Here is a 17,589-nt window from a genome sequence, read left to right on the forward strand (position 1 = left end):
CAGGAAAAATTTGTGATTCCTAGGGTCAAGCTTACAAGAATGGTTGGTCGTTCTTTTTCCTATCTTGGCCCACTCTTATGGAATTCTCTCCCCATAATGATTCGCAGCGAAACATCATACACGAATTTCCGCAAACTACTAAGAACCTGGTTATTCAATCAATAACTTCTCATTTCCTTGGTCCCTCAGTCCTGCACTGGGAAACCCTTTTTGGGTAGCTGTGCGCATTATAAAACTACTTTAACATAACGTAACATAACATATGCACTTTACGCAATTCATGAAAAGGATAATGATTTATATTGACTTTCTATCTTACTTGCACATTAAAATTTTGTCTTGTATTTACCAAAGTGAACTTTGAATTTTAACAGTGTTTAAGATTTAGGCAAGAAGAACAAGGGAAACAGGAAGGGCATTGCATTTTTCAGCGGTTAGCGCTGTAGATGTGCCAGGGAAGGATTATGAGCGGGGTGAGTCAAAGGCGAGCCCATGTCCGCCTGTCCGCGCCAGTCAATCAACAGCCCGGCCATAATGGACACTTCCACCCCGTCGCTCTTGGCGGCTATACCAGAGAGATATTTTGTAGTGAATACAAATCGCCCCCTAGTTAGGATTGGGGAGGATGGGCGGCAGTAGTAAAACAATGCACAGTGGTCACTAAGTTGACGGTTGAGTCAATCGAGGATATGGATCTTTTCTTGCTCAACTTAGTGTCCGGTAACATGACTTTTACTTTCCTTGCTGTCGACCGAACTCTATATTATATGAGTGGCTTTCCAACATTATTCTGAAATAAGGTGTGTTCTTTACCGATCAATCATATTAAGTTTATTATTGTTGGAGATTTTAACTACTGGGTGGATGAACTTGATACAAACCAAAAGGCCAACAATTTATGGAGCTCGTCAATTTGCATAAACTAACGCAACATCTAAAAAACCTAAGCACTATACAGATCACATGCTTGACCGTCTCTGGTTTTTTCATGTCCAACTGGAGAACTGCACTATAGAACCCTGTGCTTGCTGCGATCACCACACCATTCAGGTGGAATTATCCCCTCAAAATATAATAGCCAGCTGACTTAATTTCCTACAGGAAGTGGGATAAGATTGGTAAGAATAATAATAGAGGCCTTCGGAGGAACTAAATCTACATTTAGAAACAACCCAGATGATTAGTTCAAGTTTTTATTAACTGACTTGATAGGATAGGAAATGAGTGTGCTCCTCCTATTAGCTGTAGGAAAAGCAAAAGAAGGCCACCTGCCCCTTGGTTTTCTACAGATTTAATAGAAGCTAAACTGTGCCTAAGGCACCTGGAGCGGAAACGTTGTAGCATAAACAATGAAATATGTAAACTAAATTCTAATTTCTCTGATAAACTACAAAGAATTTACACAAGTAAAATTCACCTACTTTTCTAAAATGGTCTGTGAAGCCGAAACCCCTGAGAGAAACCTTTAAGGTCATGAGCACCCTCTCATTAAATGACAGAATTAGTTAGCTTACAGGATTTCTCAAGAACTCTCCAATGGTCTGAATAGGTTCTTTATTGAAAAGATAAGGTCAACTGAAGAGGCCATCATAGATAGCCCTAAGATTGGGATTGAGAAGTTAAAGGAAAAGAAACAAGACCACCTAAAGTTAGCCATGTTTACTCCTCTAAACCAAGAATCTGTTCAATACCTGTTGGCCAAAATGAAATCAGGCTTCCCCTGAGACCCTTGTCCTCCCAGCGTTATGCAGGCTATAGTCCTCGCCATAGCAAAGCCACCTAATGGCCTATTTGAAGATTGGAATATTTCCTGATGATTTAAAAAAGCCATTATACTATAGCTAAAAAAACAAGCATTTACAATGCAACGGTCTCGGCATTGGTAAAGTTAGAGCTATTGGCATTGCTCATGACAATGCCGTTTCTTTAAATGTTTTAAAAACAAAAACATAAACAAAAATAATGTCATGAGCAAGGCCAATAGCTCTAACTTTACCAATGCCGAGACCATTGCATTGTAAATGCTTGTTCTTCTAGTTTGTGCATTGGGCAAACTGTAGGATCTATTCACTGGCTCTACGAGGGTGGCAGGATTCTGCATGATATTTGGGCCATAAGTCGGTTGTTTGTTGAACTTTGCTAGTTGTCCGTTGGCTTTGTTTTTGATAATTGGACTGCATGATTTTCCTTTGGTGATGTTAGATGTTCTACAAACTTGAATCTGGGGCAGAGCTTCCACGGCTGAATAATCTTTACTAGCTCATGTTTTTAGTGCTATGGAGAGTGTGTTGATCATACCCTTTAGTTCATTAACTTCCTCCATAAGTTGCTTAGTCTGGGCCTTTAAATCAGTTATCTGGTTTCTAAACATAGCTGTACAAGAACACAAAACCCTATTAGTTGTATCATCACAACTGATACTTTCACCTTCTGGCCTCTTGGAACTCTGTGTTCCTCGGGGATTTCCAGTAGGGGTAAAAATCTATTTGAACATATAATGTCAGACTCAGTGGTGCATGTTAAGGGAGTGTATGAGCTTGGCAGAGAGGAGTTATTACTCTCTTCAAGCAAAGTATGTTCGTGAATAGAGGCTTGTTGGCCCTTTGAAGAGGATTTTTTAAACATATCAGAAATTGCCGGAGTAGCTTTTTCGGAGATTGTGGCTAAAGAAAGGGGGGTGCACTGGCCACGTTGGAAAAACTGCACGGTCCGGATGGGGCAAGTAAAATCTCCTCACAATCACCAACGAGGTTAAGAATGCAATCCATGACAGCATGGGTTTTACAGAACGATTGTTTAGATATTTTTTTTGCTTTTTTGCCTTTCTTCACAAGCACCCCCCCCCCCCCCCCACACTATCCAGAGCTTTCCTCTTCCCCATTAGGTTATTCCAGAATTGTTAATTAGAGACAGGCAACACTGTATTGTTAGAAGGAAGAAATTAAGTAAAATGCAGTGGCAAAGACAGTAAGTTGTAAACCAGAACTTGCCTCGCAATAGGGTTAAGACTACTTAAAGCATTGACCACCAGCCAAAGGAATGCATAAACTACAGGCGCGCAACACCCATTGGACTCGCAGGGCTTCAGCACCCCCCGTCGTGTGTGGCAGCCCGGGATGAGACACCTTCCCGGGCAGACACACAGCCGCGCTCGAGCACTTCACAGGTCTTTTAAAGACCATTTGCATGTTAATGAGGCCATGCTGTTGTTTCACCCCTTCTAAGAGCCCCTGCAGCTCCACTCTGCCTATTGCTTAAAGTTCAGCCCCCCCCGAAATTTTTGCTCAGCCCCCCCCCGAAATTTGGCTCTAGTTGCGCCTCTGATAAACTAACATCTACAATGATTGAGGATATGGTTCCGTTGCCCATGGCAAGGAGAAAAAGTACATTTGGGGTCGTGGTCCGGAACTGCAAATGAAAAGCGAGTCACAGAGGGGTCGCCCTGCCCTGTCTCAGACAGGCGCAGACGGGCCCGCGCACGACCCGCAGCCGAATTTAAAGCGCCTCCTGGTGCTTTCGGATGACATGGATGTCGTGGGGGCCGGACAAGGCAGGCTGGGCGATGTAGTCCCCCTGGACCTCCCGGTAACAGCAACAACAGTAGGGGTGTAGGTTGAAGCGGGACCCGTGCTGGATTTCGGGTGACACGGTGGCCGGGCAAAGCAGGCTGGGCAATGTAGTCCCCCTGGACCCCCGGTAACAGCAGCAGGGATGTAGATTGAAGCGGGACCCGCGCTGCGGGAGCCCACTGCCGGATTTATAGCGCCTCCTAGCGCTTTCGGATGACACCGTGTCCGGGCAAGGCAGGCTGGGCGATGTAGTCTCTCTGGACCTCCTGGTAACAGCAACAGGGATGTAGGTTGGAGCGGAAAGGCTAAACAGCTCTGCTGGGGGAGGGGCACTGTGCTATGTCACAAATGGCAGCCTCGATCGAAAACAATAAATAAAAAAAAGGCCCAAATTATCCTAAACTGAACGGTGGTATCAAAACTCACATCGAAGGGATGAGGGAAACCTCCCGAGTCCATTCCAAAATCCGAGGGAGCGTTGGAGGTCGAGTAATGGTGCCCGCTTGACTTCAGATCTTCTTGCGCATTCCGGAGCCCACCCGGCTCAGCCCCGCCAACGAACAACCAACAGGGACACCACCAGCACCTCTGTATTTCCCCCGTGTTTCTCCCGTCGCCCAGAGCCAGCCACGCCGTAAGCAGTGCGCCGGCTGCAGCAGCGGGTCTCTGTTGTAGAGTGCCTCTGGACCAGTATCACGTCTTGTGTGTCTGTCCTGTGGCTGACGGATCTGCTTCTGCTCACCAACGTACTTGATTCCTTTAATGTTACTGGCAGCTGTGTGTTAGCTGGTTCTGGCAGTGGTCTGCTGCAGGACGTGGGGAAATGAGGCAGCCCTGTCGCAGAAAATGCTGATCAATCCGCGCCCTAGAGGTTTGTGTACCTCGAAACCAACGAGAGTAGTCCAGCTGTCCTGTTCCCATCTCCAGGTCAACCCCAAAAGTGCGAGCCTACAACACAAGCTGCCCGCCAGACAAAACACATCTACACCCGAGCCCGAGTCTGAGCCTACTAACGGTGCACCATTGCTCTAGAGACCTTCAAAAACCAAGGCAGAGCAAAATGCACACCACCGCCTTTCTCCAAGGCACAGCGAAAATGCCTCGGAGAAAGGGAGCCTCATTTTCGGATCTGGGGGCGTGTTTTGCTGTTGTCTCCTCCCTGAGACTTCTCGCAAAAAACACGCCCCCCGATCCGAAAAAGACGGGGCTTCAACTGAGTGACTGGACCTCTTCTCCAGTGGCTGGCCAGCATTTAAGAGGCCAGCCAATGGAGAACAGGAGCGAAGAGGGGCGGGTGCAAGCCCCTCTTCTCAATGACATTAAATCTCCGGACTTCCGGTCTGCCGACCGGATGGTCCCGAGACCTAAAAACAGTGACAACCCAGAGGCACTAAAGAACTACTGCGCCTCCTCCCTATTGCCATACTGTGCCAAAATCCTTTGGACAAGTGTGCACAGCCATACTAGGACGTGACGCAGGACATCAGAGGCCAATGACCACAGCCCCCACGGCTGAGGCCCAGTAGCCCATTTGCCCCATGGCCCTTCAAACAGGGCCCGATATGTTCTTCAATATGTGGATGTCCTCGACTATTAACCTGGTCACTTATTATAGTCTCACCTATATGCTAATTTTTGTTGTGTTCTTTGGAAGCACATATCGTTAGGCCTGGGCGGTAAATTGCGTTCTGCTTGCGGAATTTGCAGAATTTGGGTAATTTCGCGTTCCGCGGAGAATGCAGAATTGCCAAAAACTCCGTGATCCGCGGCTTCGCGGAATTTTTCACTTGTTTGCACTTTCAAAATGCTTGTTCACGAGATATTTCCCCCCCCGAGCATGCAAACAGCGTTCGCAAATGGGAAAGAAGCATCGTGTAGGGGCAGAACAAGCAATTCCGGGTGTTCGTGGAATTTCTGCGTGCTTGCGGAGATATTTTACTGTTTCGCAACCGATCAGTCCACAGGGTGTTGTCAACAAAATGGTTCTGGCTGATATAACCAAGTAACTTTAAAATTTGATCTTCAGACAACAACAGTGGGGGGCTATGCTGCCACACATCCTTAACAGGGTGTGCCGGGTGCACACCATGTAAGTTCGCTTTATTACAGTTAATGTGGTGCTCCCAGTAAAATCGCAAACTCATGCATTCCCCGGAAACACAGCATTAGTGCAAGGCAGACTGGATGTTTGTAGGTACCGGCCTTCCTTTCTCTCTATAGGTGGCAATCTGATCTGCATCACAAAGGGGACAGAGATAGCTCTGTAGGCAGGTTCAGCAAGTGACTGCATCCCATTTGCAGCAGGATGCCGGGGACCTCTTTTTGCCCCTTTCAAGGAGCATTCTCTTTGTGGTGCACAGTCTGTGCTCTTACTGAAGGCTGCTTTGCCTCTCCGCCCTCGTCTGTAAAGTGGCACGAATAGAGAGGCAAAGCATTCCCTTATTTGCATGGTGCCACCAGGGCTGGCCTGGCCATAGCGGGCACCAGGCAATCCCCCGGTGGGCCGCACCATAGCTGCAAAATCGGCCCTGTAATAAAATCGGCAGAAAACCGGCCCTGGCAAAGAGCTCGGCGGCACCCCCAACCCCCCCGGGGGGCCAGCCGAGCACTTTGCCAGGGCCGGTTTTGGTTCCCAGTCCGGCCCTGGGTGCCACGCCCTCATGGAAATAAGGGAACACCCTTCTAGGATGGTGCCAGCGCTATATGTGTGTCGCCGACATGATCTGCATTACAGAGGGGTCTGTGCAACTGTCTGCAGCGCATTCCATACCAATGTGCCTCAGGGGAGCAGAAAACGGGTGCACACCCCCCTTAGCTCCTGAGGCACTTTGCATAATACGGCTCTTTGCACTCATTATTCAGGTCCTGCATGCTGCATCATAAAAAAACTGTGTCAACAACTCACCACCGTAATCAAAGTCCTGCAGCAGTTCAACCACCTTGGAAGCATCAGTGGCTGCGTCGTCTTCCAGGGCAACTAATGGCTTCGGGTCTGTGGCGTAGGTGATGATGGCGTACTTTGGTGTGATGTCGTAGGTTGAGATCTAACGAAGGAAGAAAGTACACATTGCTGAAATGACCTGCAATCCCAAACCTATCTGTCCAGGGTTAATAAAAACACAGCTACCATAGGCACATTAATTGGGTTGTCGTAATGCGCCGTTTCCACGGATTTGTATCTTCTATGATCAGTAACTTAATCGGTGTTTCTTTTAATATCGCAGTGTAGCAGCTCTCAACCTTTTGACTTATGTGGACCCACACTGGCTCACCAATAGAAGTGAGAGACCCCATCCTAATCAATTTTAACGTCAAACCAGTACATAGAAATAGAGAAATTGACTATACATAAAAAAATATGCAAATAGTAAAATTCTTAATGATATTCTTAAACAAAAAAAAAATTAAAAATCGAAATTTTAATGTGAAGCTTGGAGATTTTCAATATGTGGTTTTATTTCTAACAGATGAACCAAGATGCTAGCGTCTCGTATATCACCTTGCCTCTTTTGCTAATAGTGCAAGTTTATGTCCGCACCAACCAGTGCTTCGATGGAAGCCATCAATCGTCCATGCTGGATGCTGTACTTGTGCTGTTCCCATAAGTCAAGCTAAGGTTTGAACTTACATTTCAGCCTCTAATTTTTAATTCCGTCACACTTCCAGAAATGTTCAATTTCACTTTTGCTTTTGCTCTTATATATTCTTTGCTTCCGGGCGATATACCCTCCGCCCCTACTCTCCTAGCTGAAACGATCCGCATGCCAAGACATGTTGTGGTGTATACTGGAGACACATGGCACAGCACTGTCGCACCTCACTTGCACAGCAATTACTAGAGCTGGGAACACTGGCATTCAAACACCGGAACATGTCCTAAGAAGTAAAGTAAGCCATAGTCTATGTACAACCCTTGTCACATGTGGCTTTACTACAGCATTACCGATTGGATCCATCCATTTTTTAGAGTACCCTTGTGGCTCTGTCAAAATTCCAATCACGACCATCTTGAATAACAACTTTGTGTTACTTACGCTTTTCACACATACGCATACAGAGGTGCTGAAAACTTCAATTCACATCTGCAAAGACCAGGTTTTTTTATCCTTACCAATTTTACTTCACAGACTTTTATCTTTACTTTATATTTCCCTGCGTACTGCTCTTGTACTCTGTCACTCACAACAACAACTTTCTTTCAATACTCTAAAAATACTCTCATTGGTGCAGAGCTCAAGATTTGGCCAATCATCAATTAAGAAGGAACTCATTCTCTTTGGAATACTGCATCATAAAATTCTTATGACCGTATGAGTATTGGCATTATCTACGACAAAGGCATGCTTATATGTTCTTCGCTAAAAACACAAAAAAGCACAAACTTGTATATATGCTCACACTGCCTTATCAACGCCAGGATGCCAAAAGTCCTTCCTCACCCTCTGTTTCACAGATTGTATTCCAATGCGGCCTTAATAAGCAAGATCGGGCACCTTAGCTCTTAAAACATCTGGTACAATTAATAAACCCACAAAACTAAGCAAAACCTTCCTCACAACTCAATTCTTGAGCAATTTGTTTGAACGGTGTCACCTCACAACTTAGATGTTTGCGTGTCGGCCAACTTCCTCCAGTGCATTGGACAGGATAGCTCTACACAAGCCTTCGTAAAATACTCAAAACTCAGCTCTTCTAACTCCCCCCCCCTGCTGATCCTTTTTACTCTGCTAATCCCAGCACCAGGAAACCGCTTGACACCGTTTATTAACCTCTTCAGTGCCCATGACGAGATAGTCTCGTCATGTGCCCATGACGAGACTATCTCGTCATGAACCCGACCCACTAATAAAACGCCCGGCACAGGAGAGGGAAAGAGCGTGGCACAGAAGGGGTTAACATCTGGTCTGCAGTCTCCTGATGGTCCACAAAACCTACTCAGGTGGTCCACGACTAGTTAGGAAAGTAAATAATATTCACCCCTTTTAGCCTTTTTAGGAATCTGCCTATCTATGTAGTGTACCAAGTGGAGGAGTACATTAATGCAGAGAGCACAGGTGACCCATATTGGTTTACAGGGTTAATTTAATGATCCCAAATGCTCTCTTTTGTGGTAATGTGCGCGAGCAGGTTAGGCTTATCAGAGGATAGTGTCAGTGCCACTGCTCTTTTCCGAAAACAAGGTGAACTGATCAAATTGGCATACACTTTGGCACCCCTGTAAGTCCCTAGTATATGGTACCGCTGGTACCTACGGCATGGGTACCAAATAGCGTCCCTAAGGGCTACAGCATGTATTATGCCACCCTAAGGGACCTTATACAAATTGCATGCATCCTGCCATTGCAGACTCTGTCATGGTACAAAACCATGAGTGAAAATACCACATGGCACACTCACTGTGTGCCATGCCACAGTCACTGCCTGTAATATATGTAAGTCACCCCTACAGCAGGCCTTGTAGCCCAAAGGCAGGGTGCATTATATGTTAAACAAAGAAGACTAGCTTAAGTTGACCAAAGTGATGCAGTACTCAAAGTAGTTCTGTCACAGACACCTTGTAGGTGTATTCATGAAGCCCTCACCCACCAACCTAGTTGGTGGCATGCTTCATCATCGGGCCCACCCAGTGACACCTAGTATGTCCCAGGTGTGCTACGACGCCTGATTACACTCACTAAGGCGTTTTCTATGTGTGAGAGGGGGATTCCCTTCTCATGCATACGCTTTGGGTTATTAGCCAAGGCTTCCTGGAGGGAAGCGGTATGGGGATGACCAGTCTTTCTGGTCAGTGCCTGCCTTGTACCTGTTGTCCCGCCGTCGTCCTCCGGTAGGACGACGGCGGGACAACAGGTACAAGGCGTATGCATGAGAAGGGAATCCCCCTCTCACACATAGAAAAACGCCTTAGTGAGTGTATCACATAGTCTGTACCACAACACTAAGTCTGTTTTATTTTCACCACACCCTTTTAAAAACGGTCCTGAGGAAAGCCAGAATACTCTAAGGCACTGGCTGAAACATGTCGACCATCTGAAGGACGCAGGGGGCAGTAACTCTCCACCCTTACACGTCCTGTAGCCTTACTTTTAACCGCTGGTGTCGGCCCAGTTATTAAAATTTAATTTACCCTTGGGTACTGGGACCACCACCAAGCCGTTTTAAATCACATTTCACCCAACCTCACTGCACTCTCAGCAATATACCAGCTCCGCTGTAATCAGGCGTCGTAGCACACCTGGGACATACTAGGTGTCACTGGGTGGGCCCGATGATGAAGCATGCCACCAACTAGGTTGGTGCGTGAGGGCTTCATGAATACATCTACAAGGTGTCTGTGACAGAACTACTTTGAGTACTGCATCACTTTGGTCAACTTAAGCTAGTCTTCTTTGTTTAACACATATAAATCCCTCGGGGACATGGACTAGCTTTCTAGTCCTCTCTCTCCCTCTTGTTACACGCATAGGGTGCATTATATTACATGTGAGGGCATATCTGCCTGTCCAGTTGAATTTCTGGATGGTACAAGTGAACAGATAAGCCATCTTAATTATATGTACTGGGCACTGGTCATTATGAGTTACCACCTACTTAAGGGCTTCCCTGAAACCTATGGTGTTTGGTATCGAACACCTCATCTTGACAAAGCCATACTGATGCCAGTATTGGATTTCTTCTGACATGCACCCAGAGGGCACCTTAGATGTGCCCACTGACCCCGACTAGTCTTCTAGTGTGCTGGCTGACTGGTATCGACCAGCCAACCACCACAGATAGGTTTCTGACCCCCTGGAGGTGACAGCCAGCGCTCTCTGAGGTCAGAAACAATGCCTCATCGGAGTAAGGATGGCTAGTGATGTAGCATATCAAGGCCAGGGGCATCAAAGCCCCTGCTGCCTTTGATATGCAACCCGGCTTCCCTAAGACCAGGGAGATGCCACCCCTTACACTGAGGCCCATTTGGCACCAGGACAGGTGGGAACTAGCTATGCTAGGGGACTTGTTCTGCCACCAGGCTAGTCACACCCTAAGGTGGGCTGCCTGTTGTGCCCCATAAAGGAAGGGCTCCACCATATTGTTTTTGGTGAAATTAGGAATTCTGAGACAGGGTTATGCCCACTCCCCACAGGAAGTAGCCATATAGGGGGTGTACTGACCCCAAGGGGCTACTGCCCTACACTCTCCTTAATGCCTCAAATTAACTATTTAGGGGGGCCCCCTGACACCAGGAGCTTAGATACGTCTGACTACAAGAACAAGGACAAAGACGCGAGAACTGTGGACTAGCTGTGGACTTTCACGCCAAACCCTGCCTGCCTGCTTCAGTCCCGACAATTGTAAAGACTCAACACGTCCTGCAGCTGTGCATCCTCCAACGCCTCAGAGGCCTGCCAGCACTACGCCAACCAATCACCATCTCCCTTGGAATGGAGGAGCCACTTTCCTGCAGCCACCAATTGGGACATCTGGTCCACCACTCTGCTGACCACTGGGTCCACTGACACAGCAGCCACCCAGGAAGAGGTCACGGTGCTCCAGGAGGTCAGATCTGCCTCCCCCCCCCCCCAAGTTTAGAAATGAGGGACCCCCAGGAGCCACCGTGCAGCGATACCTGGAATAACGGAGCCTGTTGCAAGCACCAAGGCTTGTTTGTGTTCAATCCGAACACCACCGCAGTCAAAACATACCTGCATGTCGAGGGACTGCGAGAGAGGCCAGCTCCACGCCGAAGTTGTTTTGCTGTGTTTCTTCTAACCCTTGTGCAGGTGAACCGAGAGAGCCTCAAACTTGCCAACCCGATGGACAAAGCACCTATGCACATGAGCCCTCCAGCCCGACTTCATTGAAACGGATGGTGTTTCTGTGGTTTTGAGACCCACAAGAGCCATGCCCCCCTTTGGGTTTGCGCCGGACTGGTCCCCCAGTTCTCACTTGCAGCCTTTCTTTACAGGTCCTGTCCCCCATTGGCTTCAATGAGTAGTGCTCGAGGCTACAACTCCTCTCTGATAAGCCTGATACTTCTTGACCCCTAAAAGAGCACAATGGGATTGCTAGAGCAAGCCCGTGTCCACTTATAAGGGATACCTGGACTCTTTGCACAGGATACCTCTTTTTGGTATACAATATAAAGAGCCAGCTTCCTACAGTGAAGGACACACCAGTTTCTTCCTTTAGTTTACTTTAACCCCTTCGGTGCTCATGACGGAACGGTTCCGTCATGAGCCACGGTTGAGCTGTGCTCATGACGGAACCGTTCCGTCATGACCACGCCCGCGCAAGATTCCGTCAGCACAGCGGCGGAATCTGCGCAGCATGGAAGGGGTTAATGAACATTTAAGTAAATGCTTGCCTGTTTAGTTCACATTTTATAAATTATAATGTGAGTGCTGAGTCGAGTAAACAAGAATCCAGTGGTGCTGTTGGCCAGGGGACTGCACTTAAAGGTCAGGGGGGACGCAAGTGGCCCACGGGCCGTACTTTGAGTGTCACTGACCTAGAACATTGCTCTTTCTGACCCAATATTGAAAGATAAGCAGAGACAATGAAAAGAACTGAGTACTTATTGAAGAGTGGAAGGTGGTGGAAAAATCCATCTTAATGTCTGTTAATTGTTTTCAAGACTGAATTAGAAAGTGTGTGGTACAACGGGGTAAGAGAGTGCTCACAGCTTTGGATAATGACATATATTTGATGTTAGCCCTAGGCATAAAGACCTCTGCACAATAAGATTTTGCCAGTCAATATCAATCAAAAATACTTGTAGAGGACATTCTGAATACAAGATAACAACAACTCCATTTTAAAAGTTCCTAATGCAGATATTTCACTATTAGTTTGTTAGCTGGCACCAGTGTTGGGCTCATCATTGACCCAGCGTTCCTGGTGTGTGCTCTACTGCTTTCCAGCCTTATCTCACCTTTTCTATGAGGCTGACAATACAGTCCTTAGCTTTTGCAAAGTTTTCTTTCCCAACACTTTCTGACGCATCCAGGATGATGTAAATGTTCATGTCCCCATCTTTCTGTATTTTAATTTTTCGTGTACCTGTCGCTGTTGATAGAAGAAAAGAAAAGCGGTGATGAAGTTGATAGATTTGGCAGAAGTGCTATCAGCTGCTGATAAATGCCGCCAACTCCTGCAGATCACCTCTACGGTGGTATGTGGAAGATGTTGATTTGCTAATTAGAGAATTCATATGCCATGCTGACACCAATGCTCACTGGACAGGCTGTACAAATATGGATGTATGACATTACAACGCGGGTTTTTACCACGCGTGCAGTTACATCGCATGCGTTACAACGCATGCGATGTTACAACGCTATGCCATTCCAACGCAAGTCTTTACATCGACTTGCGCTAGATGGCGTGCTAACATTAAAAAAGTGTAATTTACTATTCCAACTCCAGTCCACTTAACAGTAGGGAAGGTGTTGGGATAGTAAACTACACTATTTGTAATGTTAGCACGCCATCTAGCGCAAGTCGATGTACAGACTTGCGTTGTAATGGCATAGCGTTGTAACATCGCATGCGTTGTAACGCATGCGATGTAACTGCACTGCGTGGTAAAAAACGCGTTGTAATGGCTGTTCCCCATCAAATATAGAAGCACTCTTTGCAAAAAATGTGAAGCTCCTTCCTTAAATCTCAGCACAGAGTGGCTGCAGTGATACTACACCAAACCAAAAAAACAACAGAACACCAAGTATAAAAAATAATGTCCTAGCCTAACCCACCTTTTGTCATTATATTTGCTTCGGACTTATTTAAAAATCAATACATATCCTCATTCACAAAGGCACAGCTCGTCATCTAACTTAAAGCTCATCTTGTCCCCTAAACCCACATTTGTTACCTTCCAAATGCCCCCCTTTCCGTTTTTTTTACCTCTCACTTTCTTTTCAACCATCCACTCAAGAAGCGGCCTAAACAATATTTAAAAACACTAAGGCCCTAACTATGAGTTTTGTAGTCCATTGGAACGACAAACCCGCGGTGGGGTTACAGCCGCACTGACGGTCCAACTGCGTTATTACAAGTATGGCGGTGAGGCCACCAAAGAAATGCCGCAACCGCCAGGGATGTGCGATCCCTCGGTGGTGATGCGGAGGTCTGGGGCACCAATATGCTGACAGTGTCGCTGTGGCACCACCAAGCATATTCTGAGTTCCCAGGCCTCCACACTTTTCATGGCATTGAGGCCGCCAAGAAAAGTGTGGCAGTCATGAAACTAAGGGGTCCCTACAGGGCCACCTGTTGCTCCTGTGAATGAGGGTGCATGCAGGGGAGCACATGTTGTGCCCCCCTGTCTGTATGCACCCCTGTTCCTGCACGGCATGAACTGCACCAGTCCATGCCGGGCAGGAACTTGTTTTGGTGGTCTCACGGCGGTGCTGTGCTAAGGCTCACATATGAGCACCACCCCTGGACCGCTATAGCACCGCCCCCCAGACCAGGAGAAAACTGGTGGGCGGTCGAGTTTGGCTTTGTGGGAGCGGGGCGCTGGTATGGCTGCACACACCAGCAAACTTGTAATCAGGCCCTTAGTAATTGTAGTGGACCTACCTTCATCCACTTTGTCCGGATCAGCGATTTCTACAGCAGCAGATAGGGAGGAAATGAAGGACTCGCCAACTTCTTCTGCTGTGTCGAATGTGTAGAACTCTGGTGAGAAAGAGCCAGCATCTCATTAGACATGTATTCATGCAGTGGAATTTACACCGCATGAACATGGCTGCAGATCAAAGGAATGCAGTGTACTATGGGGGATTTGGGAGAACTGTGTAAAATAAAGCTCAAGTTCTGGTGGCCTGTATTTTCCTTGAGGCCATTAACAGTCCCAGGGGTAATTCAAACAAGCATTGGCATAGCCAATAGGTCTCGCCTTTGGGACCTTATAAGTGTTTAGCCATGAAACAGTTGCATAACTAAACACTTATAAGGTCCCTAAAGCGAGACCTATTGGCTATGCAAAGCAGCCGTGCAGCCATGAAAGTTAAAGTGATCGGAGATCACGATCAAACATCAAAGCGGCCGTGCGGCCGCGAAAGTGAAAGTAATCGCGGTAAAGCGCAGCGCGCGCCCGAGCACGTGCACTGTAGCTCTAGGCTGGCCTAGTAGCACTTTTTGGAGCCCTCTCAATAAGTCTCGCCAGACCAGCGCATGCGCTGGGTCAGGCGAGACCTAAAAATAGCAGAAAAACTGTGGCTTCAAGGTTCTTCATCTGGACATTTCGCCTACTCTAGAAAGTAAAATATCCGTGGAGAAAAGGGCCAACAATGAGTACTGATATTCTAGAATCTGTGCGAGCGATCTGATCCTCGCATGTTATGTCCCATTTCTCTGGGGCAATCTTGTAATAGGCTGGTATTTGGGCAACCCAACAGTACTGAAAAGCGCTTAATGTAATTATGTAAAGTAATGTGTACTGTATAAATGTGAAACCCCATTTATGACACGCTTTTTATGGATTTCAGGAAAAAGTTGAAAACGTTTTATTCCCTAGGCTGGAGTAATTTTTCCTTCAGATATTATCTCTCTTTTCCTCACTTCCTGTGTCACACCTCGGCCGCCCCTATTAACTTCTGGTGGGGGCTCCCCTTTTTAAGCGCCAGGATACCCATCGGGTGATAGTGCGCTATATAAGCACCTCATTACATTACATTACATTGTCCAGGGTGAGGAAAAAACACATGGTTAGTCCTGTATCCTGGTACAATGATGTCAGATGGCACAGATCCTTGATAATCCTTGTGCCCATGCCAGCTCCCCCTTACCTCTGCCTCGCTTGTGCTCCCATTTCTGTCTTGATTAGTTTTTCTTTTTTCACAAAGCACTTTGTTACCTTTATCCTGTTGTCCTTATTGTGCCTGACTCGTTTTTATTCTGCACTTATCTGTCTCCTTTCCATATTGTGCCTGACTTGCTTTTCGCTCTGCGTTTATCCTTCCCTTTTTGTACCTGATTCATTTTCATTAACCCTTATTGTGTCTAACTCATTTTATCTTTCTGTTGCTCTTAATGTGCCTTGCCTTCTGTTGCCATTATTTAGCTAATGTTGCTCTGTTGTGTTCATTAGTAATTTTTGTTTTATCACCGTTCTGCTGCCTTTTCTGCCTCGCCGCCCGCCTGCTTTTTGAGCCATAGCTCATGTTTTTTCTCCCCCCACTTCTTGCCTCTGCTAACCTCTTCGACTCCCAGGACTTAATGTAGGCTAAGGCACAGCAGCACAGCAGCTGCAAGCAGTGGGTGTGCCACTGGCTCACTGAATGTGCCTGGACCACACCCAGCTCCAGGAACCCTGGATCGAGTGTCATTCACAGCTACACCAGTGCTGAGCTCACAACCTTGGACCCCAAACTACGCAACGACTGCTGCCGCAATTCTCCACGCTCAACAGTAGGCCCTTTCTCATGCCACCACCGTATTTTCTCCTACAACACCGGAGCATCAGCACAAGCTTCCGACACCACCACACCTTCCACGACGTCGCCAGGACAACTCACTGTCTCCTGCTCAATGCCCGATCACTCTGCAAATACACCACTGAGATCTGAGGCATCATTACCTCCCTCACCCTTGATGCTGTCTTCCTCACCTAGACCTGGCTCAACCCTGCATCTGCGCCCGACATCGCCTTGCCCGCGCCCAACAGATACAAGATAGCACACTGGGAACACATTAATAAACACGGAGATGAAATTGCCATCATCCACAAAGAAACCACCACAGAGGACACCACCCCGATCATGGCACACCTAAAATTCCAAATCCAAACAGACGGCAAAATCACCATCAGAAGTACCCTCGTCTACAGACTTCCAGGACTGTGCCCCGAATTCTGCGACGGCATCCCTGAGTTCATTGCACCACAAACCATCAACACAAAACACTACATCTTCCTCGGAAGCTACAAATTTCTACCACCCAAATAACGCCAACACAGCCAACCTCCTCAAAAGAATGAACAAAATCAGCCTCATCCAACTATTCACCGAGCCCACACACAACGCTGGACCCATGATCAACTCCATTTTCACAGTCAGCTTCAGTGTCAAGTATAGCCATTTCAACAAAATCACCTGGACAGACCACTCCACCGTCCACTTCACCATCACTACAGTCTCTGGCACCACCGCAGCTAGACCAAAGTATCCGAAAGCCAGTTGATCGATGCCTTCAACACCTCTCTCCCGAACACCAAAACAGGTCTTGAACAGACTGTCATGAACTTAATAATGATCCACATTTGTAAAGCGCAAACAATCACCCATAAGGGTCTCTAGGCGCTGGGGGCCGTCAGGAAGATTAAGCAAGCTATTGCCCAGAGTCACATGGTGCTGGGCTAATCTGCCACCGGCGATCGAACCGTGATCCCCAGATTCCAGAGTCAGTCACCCTGGCCGCGGCGCCACACCTCTTCCCTCTGCCTGGATCATTGAATGCACTGACAGAGTCACCCCCATCAAACCCTCCAAAATCAAGAGAACCACCAAACATGCTAGCTGGTACACCCTGAAACTGAGAACTACAAAATGCAAATGCAAGCAACTGGAAAGGAAATGATGCACCAGCAAGGAACCCAAAGACCCCACCACCTTCAAGACATTGTCCAACCACTGCCACCAACTCCTGAAAGAGACTATAAAGAATGCTCTAACTGACAGCATCAAAGCCAGCTCCAATCACAGCACAAAACTCTTCAGCATCGTCAAGGACACCCGAAAACATTACCACTCCCTCCCAAAAAATATACTACATCCTGGCGGACTTCTTCCATGACAAGAGCTTCACCATCCACAAATCCTTCGAACCTCAACCCAGCACCTTCGACATCCTCAGCCTCCTCGCCCCCACGGACGCAAACTCCGACCGCCTTTAACCAGTTCACCACTCAAAGCACCACCACCATCATACATTCCGTCCACTCAGGTGCACCCATGGACCTCTGTCCCCACCACATGTTTAACCTATCAGGACTTTCAGCAAAAAACTCCCTGCCATCTGCAAAACATCC

General features: G+C 47.2%; 1 protein-coding gene across 1 annotated transcript in view; it reads right to left on the minus strand.

The window, feature by feature from the left end:
- The window catches only part of LOC146869715 (complement factor B-like), a 315,575-nt gene that overhangs the window by 185,737 nt on the left and 112,249 nt on the right, over positions 1–17,589 (minus strand). Inside the window, exons 5-7 of the mRNA XM_085613166.1 lie at positions 14,139–14,237; positions 12,487–12,620; positions 6,475–6,613 (exon numbers count right to left, since the gene is read on the minus strand). Of these exons, the coding sequence (XP_085469292.1) occupies positions 6,475–6,613; positions 12,487–12,620; positions 14,139–14,237 (372 nt within the window). The remainder of the gene's footprint in view (positions 1–6,474; positions 6,614–12,486; positions 12,621–14,138; positions 14,238–17,589) is intronic.

The sequence above is a fragment of the Triturus cristatus genome, chromosome 1_1 (genome assembly GCF_964204655.1).
Source record: "Triturus cristatus chromosome 1_1, aTriCri1.1, whole genome shotgun sequence".
In the NCBI taxonomy this organism is placed as follows: domain Eukaryota; kingdom Metazoa; phylum Chordata; class Amphibia; order Caudata; family Salamandridae; genus Triturus; species Triturus cristatus.